The 17,236-nt window shown below is 34.6% G+C and overlaps 1 protein-coding gene across 2 annotated transcripts; it reads left to right on the top strand.

Annotated features, from left to right (window-relative positions):
• Nucleotides 1-2,355: 2,355 nt before the first annotated feature.
• On the top strand, nucleotides 2,356-17,235 carry LOC141529630 (putative chitinase 10). 2 transcript variants are annotated; one of them, XM_074246265.1, is made up of 20 exons: nucleotides 2,356-2,503; nucleotides 4,460-4,802; nucleotides 4,936-5,192; nucleotides 5,887-5,940; nucleotides 6,021-7,274; nucleotides 7,346-7,836; nucleotides 8,197-8,614; nucleotides 8,697-8,973; nucleotides 9,327-9,583; nucleotides 10,495-10,838; nucleotides 11,036-11,606; nucleotides 11,726-12,274; nucleotides 12,361-12,765; nucleotides 12,840-13,247; nucleotides 13,444-13,655; nucleotides 13,754-14,218; nucleotides 14,297-14,582; nucleotides 14,653-15,014; nucleotides 15,406-16,338; nucleotides 16,785-17,235. In XM_074246265.1, exons 2-20 carry the CDS (start codon nucleotides 4,474-4,476, stop codon nucleotides 17,061-17,063), a joined length of 8,151 nt encoding a protein of 2,716 aa, XP_074102366.1. In that variant the 5' UTR covers nucleotides 2,356-2,503; nucleotides 4,460-4,473; the 3' UTR covers nucleotides 17,064-17,235. The 2 variants fall into 2 exon arrangements, with proteins under 2 accessions (XP_074102366.1, XP_074102365.1); XM_074246264.1 differs by having other exon boundaries at nucleotides 5,887-5,942; nucleotides 6,008-7,274.
• The last annotated feature ends 1 nt before the right edge of the window (nucleotide 17,236 follows it).

The following is a 17,236-nucleotide window of genomic DNA, read 5'->3' as shown; positions in this document are numbered from 1 at the left end:
TAATAAATCAAATTATTTTTAGCTGGGCCCTTCTTGCCCCTGGACCTAAAATCGACATGAAAATTAATGTTTACCGGACATAATACTTCTCAACATAATACTTTACCAAAAAAAAAAAATTAATCTATAGAAGATGATGTAACAAAAAACAATTAATCGTGTAGTTTTGCGGGCGAAATAAATTGAGCGTTTATTCGAGGTATTTTTTTATCAGTACTTTATGATAAATTAGCGGGGATTACCGCGTTAATAGCTTTCTCATGTCCATTTGTATGACGTATTTTTCGATAGCTGTCCTAACGAGCGAATATTAAAAAATTTCCAAATTTCTCAAGTACAATTGTATTAATAATATTCTAATAAAAATATTACACAAGTCTTAAAAGTTAAAAGTATCTTTCAACCACTTAATGTTTTGCGAAAGTACCCGAAAGGCTTATGAGCATAGATATATTCCCTATCACTAAGTACCTAAATGTCCGAGCATAGAATCCATTTAGATTACCCAAATAAAAGCACTTATGTAAATAATTATTATTTTAAAAAAGATGTGTCAGAGATTTACATAACTCCAGTGTTTGTTCTCGAGTGATTCCCTCTTCTCGAATCCTCTCAAGTTAATCCCGATATTAATATAAAATAAGCCACTCGGTTCTTGTTCCTCAAAGAAAATAAAATAAATCACAAAAAAAAAAAAAAATATGCACAGCCTAACAAGATTGTGATTAATATAACCGAGTAGAGACACTTTAGTGGCAACGACCCGACCTTCGATTTACGGCGACCATTATAATAAATAAATTTTCAGATCATTCAATTCAAATCTTTATTCTCATCTCATCTCTTCTTATCGACTGATATATATTTATGGATTCATAATTACTTAACGTGTCACCGAAATTATTTCAACGTCTCAATAAATCACCTGGGGTTTCAATACATCCAATGCTACGTATAAATTCATTTGAATAAACGGATTTGGTGTGATAGAATAAATTAAATTATTTATCGTCGAAATTTTAGGTGGCTAATTTTTATATTTGGTTTTTCCTGGTAATTCTACGTTATATATTGTAAACATCAGGTGTTTATCTCGTTTAACAAATGAATCATGAGGTGAGAAGGTTCAGTCATAGTATCTTCAGATCCTTGGTAGTTTGTTGTTATTATTATTATTACTATTGAGATTATTGTAAATTTTATAAGATACGGGAAAATTACGACTTCGGTGTGGTCTAATGATTTAGTGGGAAATAATAAAATATTTATCTTGTAAAAATTATACCAAGTACTTATCTGATTATACAATTTTTTTTTGTCATGTAAGTCATGTTTTTAAGACCGTAATATTATTTAATTTTTCTTTAAATAAAAATTAAATATGTTTAAATCTCCTGGTCAATTTTAATTAAGAATTTGTACAAATATTCTATTAAATCCTAATAAATATTATTATTATTTATTTATTTATTTAGAAGTACACAGAAAGAAAAAAAGTCTTGAGTCGAGGGTAAATTTTCTTAAATCAAAAAAATCTTAAGGAAGACTGAAAATTTCTTGGATGAAGTTAAAATTTTTTGAACGAAATTTAATTTTTTTAAGCCAAGAAAATTTCTTCTTGCTCCAAAACAACTTCATTCTTCCTTGTAATTTTTCTTGGTTCAAGCAATTTTTTTTTCTGTGAAAATATTCATTGATAGGTCAATAAAAATTTTTTAATAGGTAAAAAATTGATAAAAAAAAATCATTTCATTTAATTAAAAATTTTTCTAATCAAAATAAAGCAATTCTAAAGAATTAAATTAATTTTTTCATGTAAAATTTTGTCAATATAAATTTCTTTGTTTCTTCTTTAAATTGTTTTAAAAAATTTCCATTATTATAACTAAGCAAAAATTTATTTAAAATAATTCAAGTAAAAAAATTATTTAACAAGAATTTTTCAGCTTGATGAAATTTTTTTCTTCAATCAAATTAATTTTTTATCAGTACAAAAATGATTTAAAAACACAATTTTGACAGAAATTTAAATTATAAAAAAATATCCAGCTTTCTCTGAAAAATCCTGATTGAAAAATTAAAATTACTTGCAAACCGAGCGTTTAAAACTCCGATAATTTAACAGCTAAAGAATTAACAACAAAAGTCGACACACAAGGGCGAGGCTTTGGCTTTGGCATAAACATCGACATCGACATCTTTGAATCCTCGTCATGTGTGTGGTGTGTAGTGAGCTCGTCTCTACGGGGACTCGCGCGGAGTATATATGGGCCTTATACGCGTCCGGAATACCACATTCACGATTTTGCCCTACCAAGCAAGGTTGTCCGGACCCTCTTTAATCACGTAGTAACGGAGCCGGCACCTCCGATACTCGGTTGCATTTCTTAAACTACTGCACAACTGTGTTGAGTGATTCTCTGTGATTAGTTATTTGATGATTTTTAATTTTACATTTCAAGTTATTTTTGTGAGTGATTTTTTCGCAGACATTTTCGCCAAGGTATTCCTCTAATTTTCTTATGTCAATTAATTTTACATTTAATTTTTAATCATAGTTCATTTTGTATTCAACGAAGATTATTTATTTAATATTCGAGGGTGATTGAAATCGCCAGGGCCGCCGAGTTATTGAATTTGCGCGCGAGACATGAATTAATCAATCTTCTTTGTGCGCTTCAATCTGATGTAGAATCATCCGAACGTTTTATTTACTATATTGATAAACCATAAGATATATATATATAATAAAAAATCAAAATATTTAGTTAATAATTGTTTGAGTTATCTACTTTCGATTCTCAAGCGGATTACTTTTAAAATGATAACGGGTTTATAATGACTCAATAAAAGTTTGTTACGTATTTTTTAATAATATCGATTAATGTTTCATGTCTATACTACTATTATTGGTGACTTCTCTGTCACTTTTTTTGGTGACGCGATTAAATATCCGATGAGAGAATAAGAATTTTTTTTTAAGAAAGAAAAAGTGTTTTTAATATTAAATTTATTTATTTTTTAATCAGTTTTTTACAGGAGTAACAAATTTTTTTTTCAGTCATTATTTTACTGTAGAAATTTTGTTTATTTTGTTACAACAAAAATTTTAAATATTTTTTAAAACAAAAATAACAATTAATTAAATAAATGTTTTTATGATTTATTCTCACCATGAGTTTTGTTTTTATTAAATTTTTGTAAGTAATTTTCAAATTTATATCTTATGAATTTTATAAGCTTTACACGCTTGTTGATTTGCTGATAAAATAAAGAATCTAGAAAATTCACACGAACACGCTGATAATTATTTAATAATGCTTGTCATCTGTAAAACTTTAATTTTTAATAAAAGAATCAAAGAAGAAAAGTTACTTTTCTTCGGACTGATGATATTACAACCATCACCATGAAATTATCGCGTATAAAAACGTTCTTCGATTCTCTTTAAGGTCACAACAATCAAACCATAAATTAAACATAGTTAAATGTTAATTTATTACGCGAATTATTTTTTTTCGTTGAAAAAAAAAAATAGTTTCCTTATTTGTAAAAAATATATTCTGCAAAAAAATTTCCTTATTGGTAAAAATCGAGTAAAAATTAATTGTTGACTGATAAAAAAATTATTATTAGTCCTTTGATTAATTAATTAATTAATTTCTACCAAAGAAATTTTTTTTTCATCCAAAGTAACAAAAAAAATAACAATTATTTAATTTATAAAAATTAAAGTCTTCTTTATTTTCCTTCTTACTAAAAATGTAATCCCTATATTAATTGTAATTACCTAAATTAAAAATTCAATAGAACAAATTTAATAAAATTGATTAACTAGAGTATAATTTATTATCTCCAGCAAACTTTAACAAAATAAAAATTAAAAAAACCAAAACAAAGAAATGTAACTCAATAAAATGCAATTTATCACTTAGTCGCCTGAGAATAAAAAAAATAATAAAAATAAAATCAGTTATTGTAAAAATAAAATCTCTTTCTTCAGCAGCTTGACAACTTGTCGGTTGAGTTTTATTCTTACACTTAAACTCCTTACCACCAGTTCGTGTTATTTTATCGTGCGTGATTCCAGGTACATTACGAGATACGAGTCAACAGAAGAAAGAAAAAGCACTAAGATGCGGATGCAAGTAAAAAACAATAACACGATACAGATACTAGAGTTTAATAAAATAATAAAAAAAAAAAATCCTTTACTGCATCCACCATAAATATATTTGTAAGATAAAACTCATTTGCAAAGCCATATACGCTGATAATATTTTTTCTTCCAAATGCAGAGAAGAAAATTTGCATAATTTCGGACACCCGCGTGCGTGATTGCGATGCATTTAAATAAAAATAAACGAGTTTTTTTATTATTACTTTAAAAATAATGACGACAAATAAAAAATAGGTTTATCCGTATGTTAATTAGATAATGTGGATTTATGTAAATTAGCGAGCAGTTCAGAGATGGGCTGGGCAATCCGCGGATCGGCCTTGTTGAGGCTGACTTTGAGTCTGTCGACCTTGACTTTAGTGGCATCCTATCACCTGCCAGACTACCGGCTGTTGCCGCCACTGCAGAAGCACATTCCACCCTCGGATGCTCCAACGTTTCAGAGAAATTCTGTCGAAGGCCTTCCCCTAGCCTTGGGATCCTCCAACATCAACAATGAACTTGAATTTGGATCTACGAGTTTGCCGCTGCGCGATGCAGTGGAGGCGTCTCCGCGAATCCGCAACGCCGGCGGGATGAAATCCACGGCTTCGCAAGGAGACCTTGAGCTGACTGCCGAGCGGTTTGTATTTATTGGCTCTGTTTATTTTTATTGTGGTAAATTGGCATGCTAAGTAATAAGTAGCAAAATTTTACGTAATAATTGTAAATAAATTGGATGTGGTGGAAAAATTGAAATAAACTGTTGTACACAGATTAACTCAGGGAACACTGCAGCGAGAAGCCGTGGAAAGACGGCCGCCTCCTCCTCTGGGAACTAATCTTGTTGAGCACGAGTCTATCTGGCTTGAACAGCTCTCGCCGCCAATTATTAGGCGCAATCAAGGCCCCCCGAAAGTTATTTGCTATTATAATGCTGATGCTGTCTATCGTGATGATCCATTCGCGTTGCATCCTCAGGAGATTCCTGCTAGACATTGTACTCATTTGATTTACAATGCTGCGACTATAGGTAATCTTATAAGTACATTAATCAATTAAATGCTTTTCAAAATTTTTAAAAAATATTTGCGTGTCTGAAGAATTGATTTAAATACCCAAAAAAAATTAATTAAATTTTTTACCCAAGAAATCTTTGTTTAAAGAATAATTTTCCTTTATCTCAATGAAGATGACATTGATAAAATTAATTTTTTGTGAATTTAAGAGTAATTACTATTTAAACTTTATCGATGATTTTTTTCAAAAGTTTTTTTTTTTTTTTTTTTTAAATCTACAATTTACCTTAAATGATGATACTACAATACAAACATAACAAAATTCGATGATATTTATTTAAATATTTTATCGTATTGCATATTAATCTTCGTGAATTATTTATAATTCTTTTATATAAATAAAATAATAAGAAATTTCAAGTTCATCGCCATATAAAATTATTGGATGAAATATAAAAAAAATAAATTAAGGGCTTGTAGGGATTTTCTCTTAGAATGTTCAAAGATTATTTTTTCAGTAGAATAAATTTATTGCAATTGTATGACAGACGTTTTATTAATAAATAAGCATTAAAATAACACCACGCCGTAAATTTTCAATACAAGTACTAACTGGCAGTATAGGCCCAAACGAAATGGGATTTAAATTTATGGTATCCAATAAATAAATTTATATTTAAATTTGAATAAAATAATTTTTTTGTACAGATTCAAACACATATACCATAAAACCACGTGATCCAGAATACAACGTAGAAAGAGGTAAGTCCTTTAAAAAAATAAAAGCCTCAATCACAAATTCTAAATAAATATACTGAAATAAATCGGTGGGTATAAAGCAGTAACAGGATTGCGTGAAAAGAACCCATCGCTGGAAATCCTGACATCGATAACATCATCAAACCACACGAAAACCTACAACGAGCTGATAAACTGCAACCGTTGCAGCCAGCAGTTCATTCAATCCACCCTCAAGTTCCTCGAAGAGAACAAATTCGACGGCGTGCAGATCGAATGGCGATTAGCCTCAAATTACCAATTAAAATCATTACTGCGGTCGCTCTATAGCTCACTGTCTTCCCGAGGCTACACTCTGGCCATAGTACTGCGACCACACGATTTGGTGGACCCAGAGCTAGCAAAAACTTCTGACTTAATAATCCTGAGACCCTGGCACTTGAATTACCAGAAGACCTCCCACCTCGCATCTCTCCGTTCTCTGTCATCATTTTCGCAGAGATGGCTGGAAGCAGACGTCAGTCCGCAGAAAATAATCATCGACCTGCCGCTGTTTGGCAAAAGCTACACCTTGAAGTACAAAAACTCAAGCGAAGTTTCTTCGCCCAGCCTGGGGCCAGGAATCGAAGGCTCTTACACGAAACAACGCGGAATTATGTCCTACTACGAGACCTGCAGTAAGTTGGAGGGCCTTTGGGACCACGGAAGGGATAGAGACGGACCTTACATAAATTTTGGCGACCAATGGGTCGCGTATGACGACCCTGTTTCAATAAAAATCAAAGTCGCTTACATTAAGTCCACGAATCTTGGCGGTGTTTCGCTGAGCTCGCTGGACTTTGATGATTTTGTAGGAATTTGTGGGGATCCCTGGCCGATATTGAAAGTCGCCGCCAGAGGTCTCGGTTTGTATGACTCTCCGGTTGATAAATGCAATGCGGAAGAGACCTACAGCGACAGGGAGAACTGCGCGGGATTTTTCGTTTGCCAGCGGGGAAATCTTTACCACGGACAGTGCAAAGACGACCAGTTCTTTGATTCTAGAGAGAAAAGGTGCGTTAAGGCAGATCCTGAGATGTGTAATCCTGGACACTTGGGACGGTACACGGAGCAAGTGGATTATTTAGCGGCCTTGAAGGAAAAACAGCGCAGTCAGCAGCTAAAATTACAGAGAGGATCAGGACCTAGAGTTGTTTGTTATATCACATCCTGGGCGTTGTACAGGAAGGATGAAGGGACATTTGTGCCGGAGCACTTGGACACAAGGTTGTGCACTGACGTTATTTATGCCTTTGCGGGGTTGAATCCTGATACTTTGCTCCTACAACCGTTTGATCCTTGGGCAGATATTGAGCATGGTAAATTTATTTTTCTTAATCATTTCAAGATGAAGAAATGGATGTAAAATAATTTTTTTTTTTTTTTAAAGGTCTTTATGAGAGAATCACTTCTTCAAGAGACGCAAGAGTTTTGCTGGCAATTGGGGGCTGGACAGACAGTACTGGAGATAAGTACTCGCGTTTGGTCAACAGCGAAAGCTCAAGAAAAAAATTTATTGAGAGCGCGATAAATTTCTTACATGCTCACAATTTTGACGGACTGTCTTTCGAATGGAACTACCCGAAATGTTGGCAAAGCGACTGCAAAAAAGGTCCAGATTCAGATCGTCCGAATTTCACCAAGTTTATTAAAGAAATGAGCCGTGCTTTTAATGCAGCGACGCCTTCTTTGGAGTTAGCAGTCACTCTTTCAGGGTACAAAGAAGTTATAGACAGAGCTTATGATGTTCAAGAGATTTCAGAAGCTGCAGATTTCATTTCTGTTATGACTTATGACTACCATGGGGCCTGGGAATCTAAAACTGGTCATCTGGCTCCACTGTACGCTCATCCGCAAGATGATTATCCTTATTACAATGTTGTGAGTAAATGTTGTTTTTATTTAGTCATTCATTTTAGTAGGATTAAGTATGTAAATTAGATCTAAGCAAAGTTGAGAGACAGAGATCAGTCTTGAAAGTCATTCATTAATTCCTATCATCACATGCCTTGAATTTCTACTTTCAATTATGCAAAATATTCAGTATGTTAATTCCTCTCATTGATTAAATTTTTATTAAAATCTGAACGAATATCTGATATTACTAATATCAGCACAAAAAATAAATTTAAATGTTTTTTTTTTTTTTTTTTTTTTTTTTGGGTATCAATAATATTTTAAATAAAATTGGTAATAAACTTTTTCTCTTTACATGATCTTAAAAAAATTTTTTTTTCTTAGAACTGGACAGTTAATTATTTAATTGCCAAAGGAATCGAAAAATCAAAATTAGTAGTCGGAATTCCATTCTACGGTCAAGCGTACCGTCTTTCCCAGCCAGAACGTTCTAATTTAGGAGATCCCGCGACAGGACCTGGAACTCCTGGAGAATTTACAGGTCAGCCTGGCATGCTGGGATACTACGAAATTTGCGAAAGGATAAAATACCGCGGGTGGAAAACTGGCTCTGGTCCTAGCGCTTATTTCCACGACCAATTTGTGGCTTACGATGACGCGAAAAGTGTCGCGGAAAAAGGAGCCTGGATAAAAGACAACGGGTTTGGCGGAGCAATGGCATGGACCGTCGATCTCGACGATTTTCTGAACAGGTGCTGCAAAGAACCCTTCCCTCTGTTGCGCAGTTTGAATCGTGCTCTGGGTAAATTAAGATTTTATTCCTTACTTTTATTACTTCAATTATTTTATTACGTAAATTGTTAATCGTAATATATAATGTCTAGGACGGCTTCTGGATCCGACACCACAAGGAGAAAACTGTCAGCGACCCTCCAAGCCAGTAACTCCGCCGGCGCCCACGCTGACGACTCACAGCGATGCAAACGACGGTGTTCCGCGACCTACCCGCCCGAGTTCTACTTCAACTACAAAAGCTACTACATGGCCTACTTGGACCGAAAAACCAACGAAAAAACCTAGTTCTACTACTGTCAATTGGCAAACTTGGACTTGGAGTACTTGGTACCCTACATCCTCTACGACCACTTCTACAACAATTAAGTAATATAAATATTATATAATTATTTTTGTCAATTCTGTGATATCACAGAAAAAAAAAAAATTGACTTGAATCGAGAGAAAAATTTTTGAACAGTTAATTAAAATTTCATAAAATGATAAATTGTAAATTTAAAATGGATTTTGCAACAATCTCGAGCTAAAAAGTATTACAGCGACTCTTTATGATCCCAGGATTATTAGCAAGTGTTTCTAAAGGTTAAAAGAAATTTTCTCTTTTATAGGATAAGCATGATCAAAGGTCAATTATTAATTATTTTATTATTACATTTTATCTTTTATTTTCATTCGTTTATTTTATAGTAATTTTTAATTTATTAATAAATTTTATCCAGAGCACCGGCGTGGACTGAATGGACGACCCAAAAATCGACAACTCAAAAACTGACAACCCAATCAGTTTCAACAGGATCACCCTCGACCGGAGACTCCTGTAATTCAGGGGAATATGTTCCTGATCCTAATGACTGTCGCCTGTACTTCCGATGCGTCCTTGGAGAATTCAGACGTGGAAGTTGTACGCTGGGATTACACTGGGACAAGGCTCACAATCGCTGTGACTGGCCTGCTACTGCCAGGTGTCACCAAGGAGGTATTTAATTAATATAATTTTTTTAATCTTTTTAAGACACCCACAAAATAAATAAAAATGAATTTTTAATGGAATTAAAAAAATGATGATTCAATTAAGCTGAAAAAAAAAATTAATAAAAATTGATAAGTACTTTTTTCATATAATTTGTAATTAAAAGTGTTAATTAAATAAATAATTTATCTATTAATTAATAGTCATGAAGTTAGCAAGTTGACAGAAATTAATTCTGCGATTAAAAAGCAAATTTAAATATAATCGGATTCTGTAATTACTCAGACTGTTTATTATTTATGTATTAAATAATTCTTTGAGCAATAAACTGAATGTGGAATTTTAAAATATGTATGCAATATTTAATATATATTGTAACCGTAAAAACCAGTTGTTCATTTAAATTGTCACTGGTGAATTAAGCGGAATAATGTTAGACTTTTCTTCTTACGCTTCTTCAGTTGTTTTTAAAGACTCGTACTTTACAAGTGTCGCATAGTCGTAGCTGTAGTCACAGAGTGTTATTGTCTTCTATTATATTATATTCGCCGGTACGGAGTAGTATAGACTAGACGTTTACTTTAAATATAAACGGTATTTTCTGTATTTCTTCTTACTTTTGTTAAGTGTTTAATTTAAACGAGTGGTTTTTAAGTCAACTCAATGTGCCATGTACATCTACAGCATTGTATTTACTGTCCTATTTATTTTGTCATCTTCTTTATTAGCATTTAAAAAGAATAATTTAAACTCTCTCGCAGTATTTGGCGATAAAAATTTTCAAAATGTCTTTCTAGGTATTGTCATTTTTTTTTATAAGTTTTTATTTTGCTAAATCAATTTTTTTATATTTTTTATATTTACTAACAATTGCAACAAATATTATTTATAAATGGTATAAAAATTATTTTTTGCAGTTAATCAAAATTTTGACAAACCTTGGACCCAAAAACCTGTGCAAAGACCCGTCACAACTACTACAACGACCACAAAGCGTCCAACAACAATTACTACCACAACAACAACAATAACAACAACAACAACAGGCAAACCTTGTTCACATGGACAATATTACGCCGTACCTGATTCGTGCACGCAATTTTTAATCTGCGTTAATGACAACCTCGTAAAACAGCAATGTGGTCCCGGTCTTAATTGGAACGACGCGAAAAAAATGTGCGACTGGGCTTTTATGAATCCTTGTAAAGATGCGCCGAAAAAAACTTCTGCTCTGATGATGAAGGAAATGGATTCTTTGAATGTAAATCATGATTTGTATGAAAAAATTTTTAAATGTTAATTTTTTACCTAGTTATGGCCCAAAATAGGGTTGTCTCCACTTTAAAAATTATTTGCATTAATTTAAAATTAATTACAAGTACAAAATTCATAAAAACTTAAAGATTACTTAAAAATTAGCTATTTATCAAATAAACTTAAAAAAAAATTTTTTTTTAGGAACCTTGTACTTCAGGAAGTTACAGCGGTGTTCCTGGGGATTGTAAGAGTTACCATGCATGTTTATGGGGTCGCCATGAAAAATTCGCATGCGCTCCAGGTCTACACTTCAACAGAGAATCTAACATCTGTGACTGGCCACACCGCGCAAACTGCGAAGAAAATGTTCCAACTAGCCACAATGAAATAACTACCACCACCATGAAATCAACGCACAAGCCGACTACTCAGCACTGGTGGACTGTTTCTTCTTCTCCTTCAACGACGACAACACAGACTCCATGGACACCACCACCAACAACAACAACAACAACAACAACAGCAGCAGCAGCAGCTCCAAAACCGCTTCCATCTGCAGAAGTAGATCCAACAAAAGTATCTCCACTCTCTGGATACTTCAAAGTGGTCTGCTACTTTACAAATTGGGCATGGTACCGCCGAGGAATCGGAAAATACCTGCCGGAACACATCGATCATACATTATGTACTCACATTATTTATGGATTCGCGGTACTCGATTATTCCGAGCTTACCATTCGCGCGCATGACTCATGGGCTGATTATGATAATCGTAAGTTTGATTAATTACCGCTACTAGTCACGGTCAAGTCCAATTAATTAATTATTCATTTTTTGTAGCTCAATCTCAATAATGCAATACATATATTCATTTTTATTTATAAATTCCAGGATTTTACGAACGTGTGGTAGCTTACAAAAAACGCGGCGTTAAAGTGTCTCTGGCCCTCGGAGGCTGGAACGATTCCGCGGGTGACAAGTACAGTCGCTTAGTTAACTCACCGGCTTCTAGGCGAAAATTTATTGAGCATACAATCAAATTTATCGAAAAGTACAACTTTGATGGGCTGGACCTCGACTGGGAGTACCCAGTCTGTTGGCAAGTCGACTGCAGCAAAGGACCCAAGTCTGACAAAGAAGGTTTCGCGGCTTTGTTACGCGAGTTGAGCGCTGAGTTCAAACCCCGCGGGTGGTTGTTGTCCTCCGCAGTGTCTCCCAGCAAAACGGTCATTGACAAAGGGTATGATGTACCCGCTTTGAATAAATATCTCGACTGGATCGCGGTTATGGCTTATGACTACCACGGACAGTGGGACAAGAAAACGGGGCATGTTGCTCCGCTTTATTATCATGATCAAGATGAGGTCTTCTTCTTTAATGGTAATTACACGGTTAATTACTGGATCGTTAAAGGCGCGTCGCCGAGAAAAATTGTTATGGGTAATTTATTTATTTATTTATTGAATCGCTTAATCATACTGTTTATAAATCATTTTTAATATTTTTAATGAACTTTTGCAATTTAGGAATGCCATTATACGGTCAATCATTTTCAATCCATGATCCGAAAGCTGGAACTGGACTAAACGCCCCAGCAAGTGCTGGAGTAGCTGGTGAATTCACTCAAGCAGCTGGATTCTTGGCTTACTACGAAATCTGCGACCGAATTCGTAACCGCGGGTGGAAAGTCTTCCAGGACCCTGAACGCCGTATGGGACCTTACGCGTACAAAGGTAACCAGTGGGTAAGTTTCGATGACTCTGACATGATTCGCCAAAAAGCGCAGTTTGTCAGAGACATGAATCTGGGGGGTGGTATGGTCTGGGCGCTGGATCTTGATGATTTCCGAGGAAGGTGCGGTGAAGGTCGACATCCGCTGATGCAAACTTTGCAACTTGTTTTGTCTGAGCCTCCTAATAAACACGATCATCGTAAGTATCATTCTAAGGTAAATAGAAATATTTTGTAATTTGTTATTTATTGAATGAAGAAATTAATTTTTCAGCCATAAAACCTCCAGCAGTTGGTCAAGAATTGGAGTGGAATAATCCTAGCAAGCCTATTGAATCTATGACACCTCATAATAATCACAATAATAACAACAACAACAATCATAACAATAATCATAATAATAATCACAATAATAACAATAATCATAATAATAATCACAACAATAACAATAATCACAATAATCATGGTAATAATGATGGCCATGATATGAAACATGGACCTGAAGAATTCAAAGTTGTATGTTACTTCACAAACTGGGCATGGTACCGTCAAGAAGGTGGCAAATTTTTACCTGAAAATATTGACAGTGATTTGTGTACTCACGTTATTTATGGATTTGCTGTGTTAGATGGCACTTCATTAACTATTAAACCTCATGATTCTTGGGCAGATATTGACAACAGTAAGAAAACATTTTTTTTTAAATCATTAGCAGAATTAATTTTTCATAAAATATTAATTTTAATTTAGTTGAAAGTCGATTTACTCGTTAATTAATTTTTGAAAATTTTATTTTTAATTTAAACGATGTTAAAAATTAAACTTGGTCCATTATAACTTTACCCTACACACTTAATTACTTAAAAATTTTTTTATAGAATTTTATGAACGAGTAGTAGCTCTAAAAGCCAAAGGAATAAAAGTCCTGATAGCAATTGGAGGATGGAACGATTCAGCAGGCGATAAATACAGTCGTTTAGTTAACTCTCCATCTTCAAGAACAAGATTTATTACCCACGTAACACAGTTCATTGAGAAGTATAGCTTCGATGGTCTTGATTTAGATTGGGAGTATCCAGTTTGCTGGCAGGTATATCAATAATAAAATAAATAATACAACTAGTTTAATTAATAAAGGACTTATTCTTAAACTAAGAAAAATTCGTTCAATTTGTTCGATAAATTTAGGTTGATTGTACAAAAGGTCCAGCTTCAGACAAAGAAGGCTTCACAGCATTAGTAAAAGAACTAAGCGACACATTCAAGCCCAAGGGTCTATTGCTGTCATCAGCAGTATCTCCCAGCAAGCGAGTGATCAGTCACGGCTACGACGTAGCTGCTCTTGCAAAATACTTGGACTGGATTTCCGTAATGACCTATGACTTCCACGGACAGTGGGACAAGAAAACAGGACATGTTGCTCCATTGTACGTGCGTCCAGACGACTGGGAGATGACTTTCAACGCAAACTTCTCGATTCACTACTGGATGGAGCAAGGTGCACCAGCAAAGAAGCTTGTTATGGGAGCTCCGCTTTATGGACAGTCTTTCAGCCTCGCTGAGAGGAATCAACATGATTTGAATGCTCAAACTTACGGAGGTGGAGAAGCTGGGGATTCGACTCGCGCTCGTGGATTTTTGGCTTACTATGAAGTACATTTAATTTTAATCTATATTATTAAGAGAATAAGAAAAAAATTTTGTGTAAAATTTGGTTGGAATTTTAATTAGATTTGCGAAAGAACATTGAAGAGGGGTTGGACCGTTGTGCAAGACCCCGAACGACGTATTGGGCCCTACGCGTACCAAGGCGACCAGTGGGTCAGTTTTGACGACGCGGAACAAATAAGACTCAAGTCGGAATTCATCAAAAAGCTTGGACTCGGTGGAGGAATGATTTGGGCTTTAGATCTTGATGATTTTGAAAACCGATGTGGCTGCGAGGCCAGTCCACTGTTGAAGACCATGAATCGTGTGTTGAGAAACTATCCAGCTGGTCCCACTTGCAAAGTTACAGGTGCCTAATATTCTTCTTGGTACTTTATTTTAATTTTAAAAAATTAAATTTCACTTTTAAAATTCAACAGGGTCAAAAGCTCCTGAAGTAGCGCCAATAAGTACAACTGAGCCGATGAGCCAGAAGCCGTCTTGGGAACAAACGACACCTTGGAACCAATGGACGGTTTCGACAACCCACAAGCCTATGCCAGTAGACCCGGATGACTCTATAGAAGTTATCGCTGGAGGTCCACCTCCGACGATGTTGCCCATAGGAGAGTGTGATGATAAACAATTTATTGCTCATGCTGAAGACTGTTCCAAGTATGTGTTGTGTAACTTTGGACAGTTGTCGGTGATGATTTGTCCTTCAGGTTTACATTGGAACAAAGATCACTGTGATTGGCCTGAGAATGCTCAGTGTAAGAAAAAAGCTGATAAAATTGAAGAGGTTATTTTTTTTTATTTTTTATTTATATAATTCAGAAAATAAGTTTAAGTATCTCTAGATACATAATTAAGAAACGACTTTGTATCTTGAGAACTATTGACATTTTTAAAGATATAAGCTCGTCTTGATGTTACACTCATCAAGACCTTTCATTTAAGTACCCACATCAATTTTTCATATATTTCATATATTATATATATTTATAAATGAAAAATATATAAAAATGCATGTGGGTACTCAAATGAAACCTCTTGATGAGCGTAACATCGGGATTAGCTTATTTCTTTAAAAACATCAATATTTAACAAAATTAATTATTTAATAAAGCAAAATAATAAAATTACCAATAAAATTTTTGCTAATAATTCTTACTAATATATTTTAATTCCAGAATAACGCAATCTCTCAATCAGACATGCCAATGGGATTGCCATCCCAAATCCACGAAGTTGAGGAAATAAACCGCGGTGAGAAAAAAGTTATCTGCTACTTTACAAACTGGGCATGGTATCGGCCAGAAAGCGGAAAGTATCTTCCAGAAGACATAAATCCAAACTTATGCACGCACATCGTTTACGGATTCACAGTGCTGGACTACGACATGCTGACCATAAAAATGCACGACATGTGGGCAGACGTAGACAACAAATTTTACGAGCGAGTGACCGCTTACAAATCCAAGGGTATAAAAGTCCTGGTCGCCTTGGGAGGATGGAACGACTCCACAGGCGACAAGTACAGTCGTCTAGTCAACAACCCGACTGCCAGAGCACGGTTCGTCAAACACGCGGTCCAGTTTGTCGAGAAGTACAACTTCGATGGGTTGGATTTGGACTGGGAGTACCCAGTTTGTTGGCAAGTTAAGTGCGAAAGCGGTCCAGCTTCAGACAAGAAAGCTTTTGCATTGCTGGTCAAAGAACTGAGTCAGGAATTTAAGCCCCGCAGGTGGCTAGTTTCTGCAGCTGTGTCTCCTAGTAAAAGGGTCATTGATCACGGCTATGATGTTCCTATGCTTAACAAGTACTTGGATTGGATCGCGGTGATGACTTATGACTTCCACGGGCATTGGGAAAAGAAAACAGGACATGTAGCGCCGCTGTACTATTATCCAGGTGATGAGTACGATTACTTCAACGCCAACTTCTCGATGAGATACTGGATTGAAAAAGGAGCTGCGCCTTCGAAATTGGTCATGGGTGTTCCTCTTTACGGGCAAAGTTTCACACTGTCCAGTAGTTATGACTCTGGTTTGCAAGCATCAGCTCCAAGACCAGGACATGCTGGTACTTTTACGAGAAGTGCTGGATTTTTAGCTTTCTATGAGGTAATTTTCATTTTTTTTTAATTTTCAAAATTTCATATAATTAAGAAATGACCTTGTATCTCGTGAACTATTGATATTTTTAAAGATATAAGCTTATTCCGATGTTACACTCATCGAGACCTTTCATTTGAGTACCCACATCAATTTTTCATATATTTTATATATTTATATATTTCACAAATACCATATATATATATAAAATATATAAAAAAATGTCATGTGGGTACTCAAATGAAAGGTCTCGATGAGTGGAACATCGAAATGAGTTTATATCTAAAAAAAAGTCAATAATTAAGAAAGTATAGTACAATTTATCAAAAGTCATTATTCAATAAAGCAAAATTTATTTATTTATAAAAAGTCACAAGTCATGGCAGTCACACAGTGACTACAAAGTTACTAGTAATTCAATATTAAAAATGTAATAATTTTTTTTAATATTGTAGATTTGCGAAAAAGTCAAAAGCGGCTGGAAAATAATGAAAGATCCTTTAAAACGTATCGGTCCCTATGCAATCCGTAACGACCAGTGGGTAAGTTACGATGATGTATCAAATGTCCTAACGAAGGCATCCTTCATCCGCGAATTGAACCTCGCGGGTGGAATGATTTGGGCGCTGGATCTTGACGACTTCAAAGGTAAATGCGGGTGTGGAAAGTATCCGCTTCTTAGCGCGTTAAATCGCGGCTTAGGAGGATCTGCACACGGAAAAGACTGCACGTAGTAATTTGGCTTGAAATTTTAAATAATATTGTTTTTTTAAGTGCAACAATTTATTAAGTATAGAGTAAATTAATTGTAATTAATCCTTGTTTAAACTTTTCCGGGTGACGATTTCTTTTTCCGTCACCTGCGAAGATTGATGAAACAAGAATAAAAATGATAAATAAATTAAAT

The sequence above is a fragment of the Cotesia typhae genome, unplaced genomic scaffold, assembly GCF_013202065.1.
Source record: "Cotesia typhae breed Kobodo isofemale line unplaced genomic scaffold, CoteBio_Ctyphae contig_48, whole genome shotgun sequence".
Lineage (NCBI taxonomy): Eukaryota > Metazoa > Arthropoda > Insecta > Hymenoptera > Braconidae > Cotesia > Cotesia typhae.
The sequence above is the reverse complement of the archived record's forward strand: the minus strand, read 5'-3'. Positions and strand labels throughout refer to the sequence as shown.

What these genes read in the sequence shown, in the direction of transcription:
- LOC141529630 (XM_074246264.1), top strand. Translation starts at nt 4,474, where the DNA reads ATGGGCTGGGCAATCCGCGGATCGGCCTTGTTGAGGCTGACTTTGAGT. An exon ending in ATTATCCTTATTACAATGTT is followed by an intron (nt 7,837 to 8,196) that starts GTGAGTAAATGT and finishes TTTTTTTCTTAG; the next exon opens with AACTGGACAGTTAATTATTT. An exon ending in AGTATCCAGTTTGCTGGCAG is followed by an intron (nt 13,656 to 13,753) that starts GTATATCAATAA and finishes CGATAAATTTAG; the next exon opens with GTTGATTGTACAAAAGGTCC.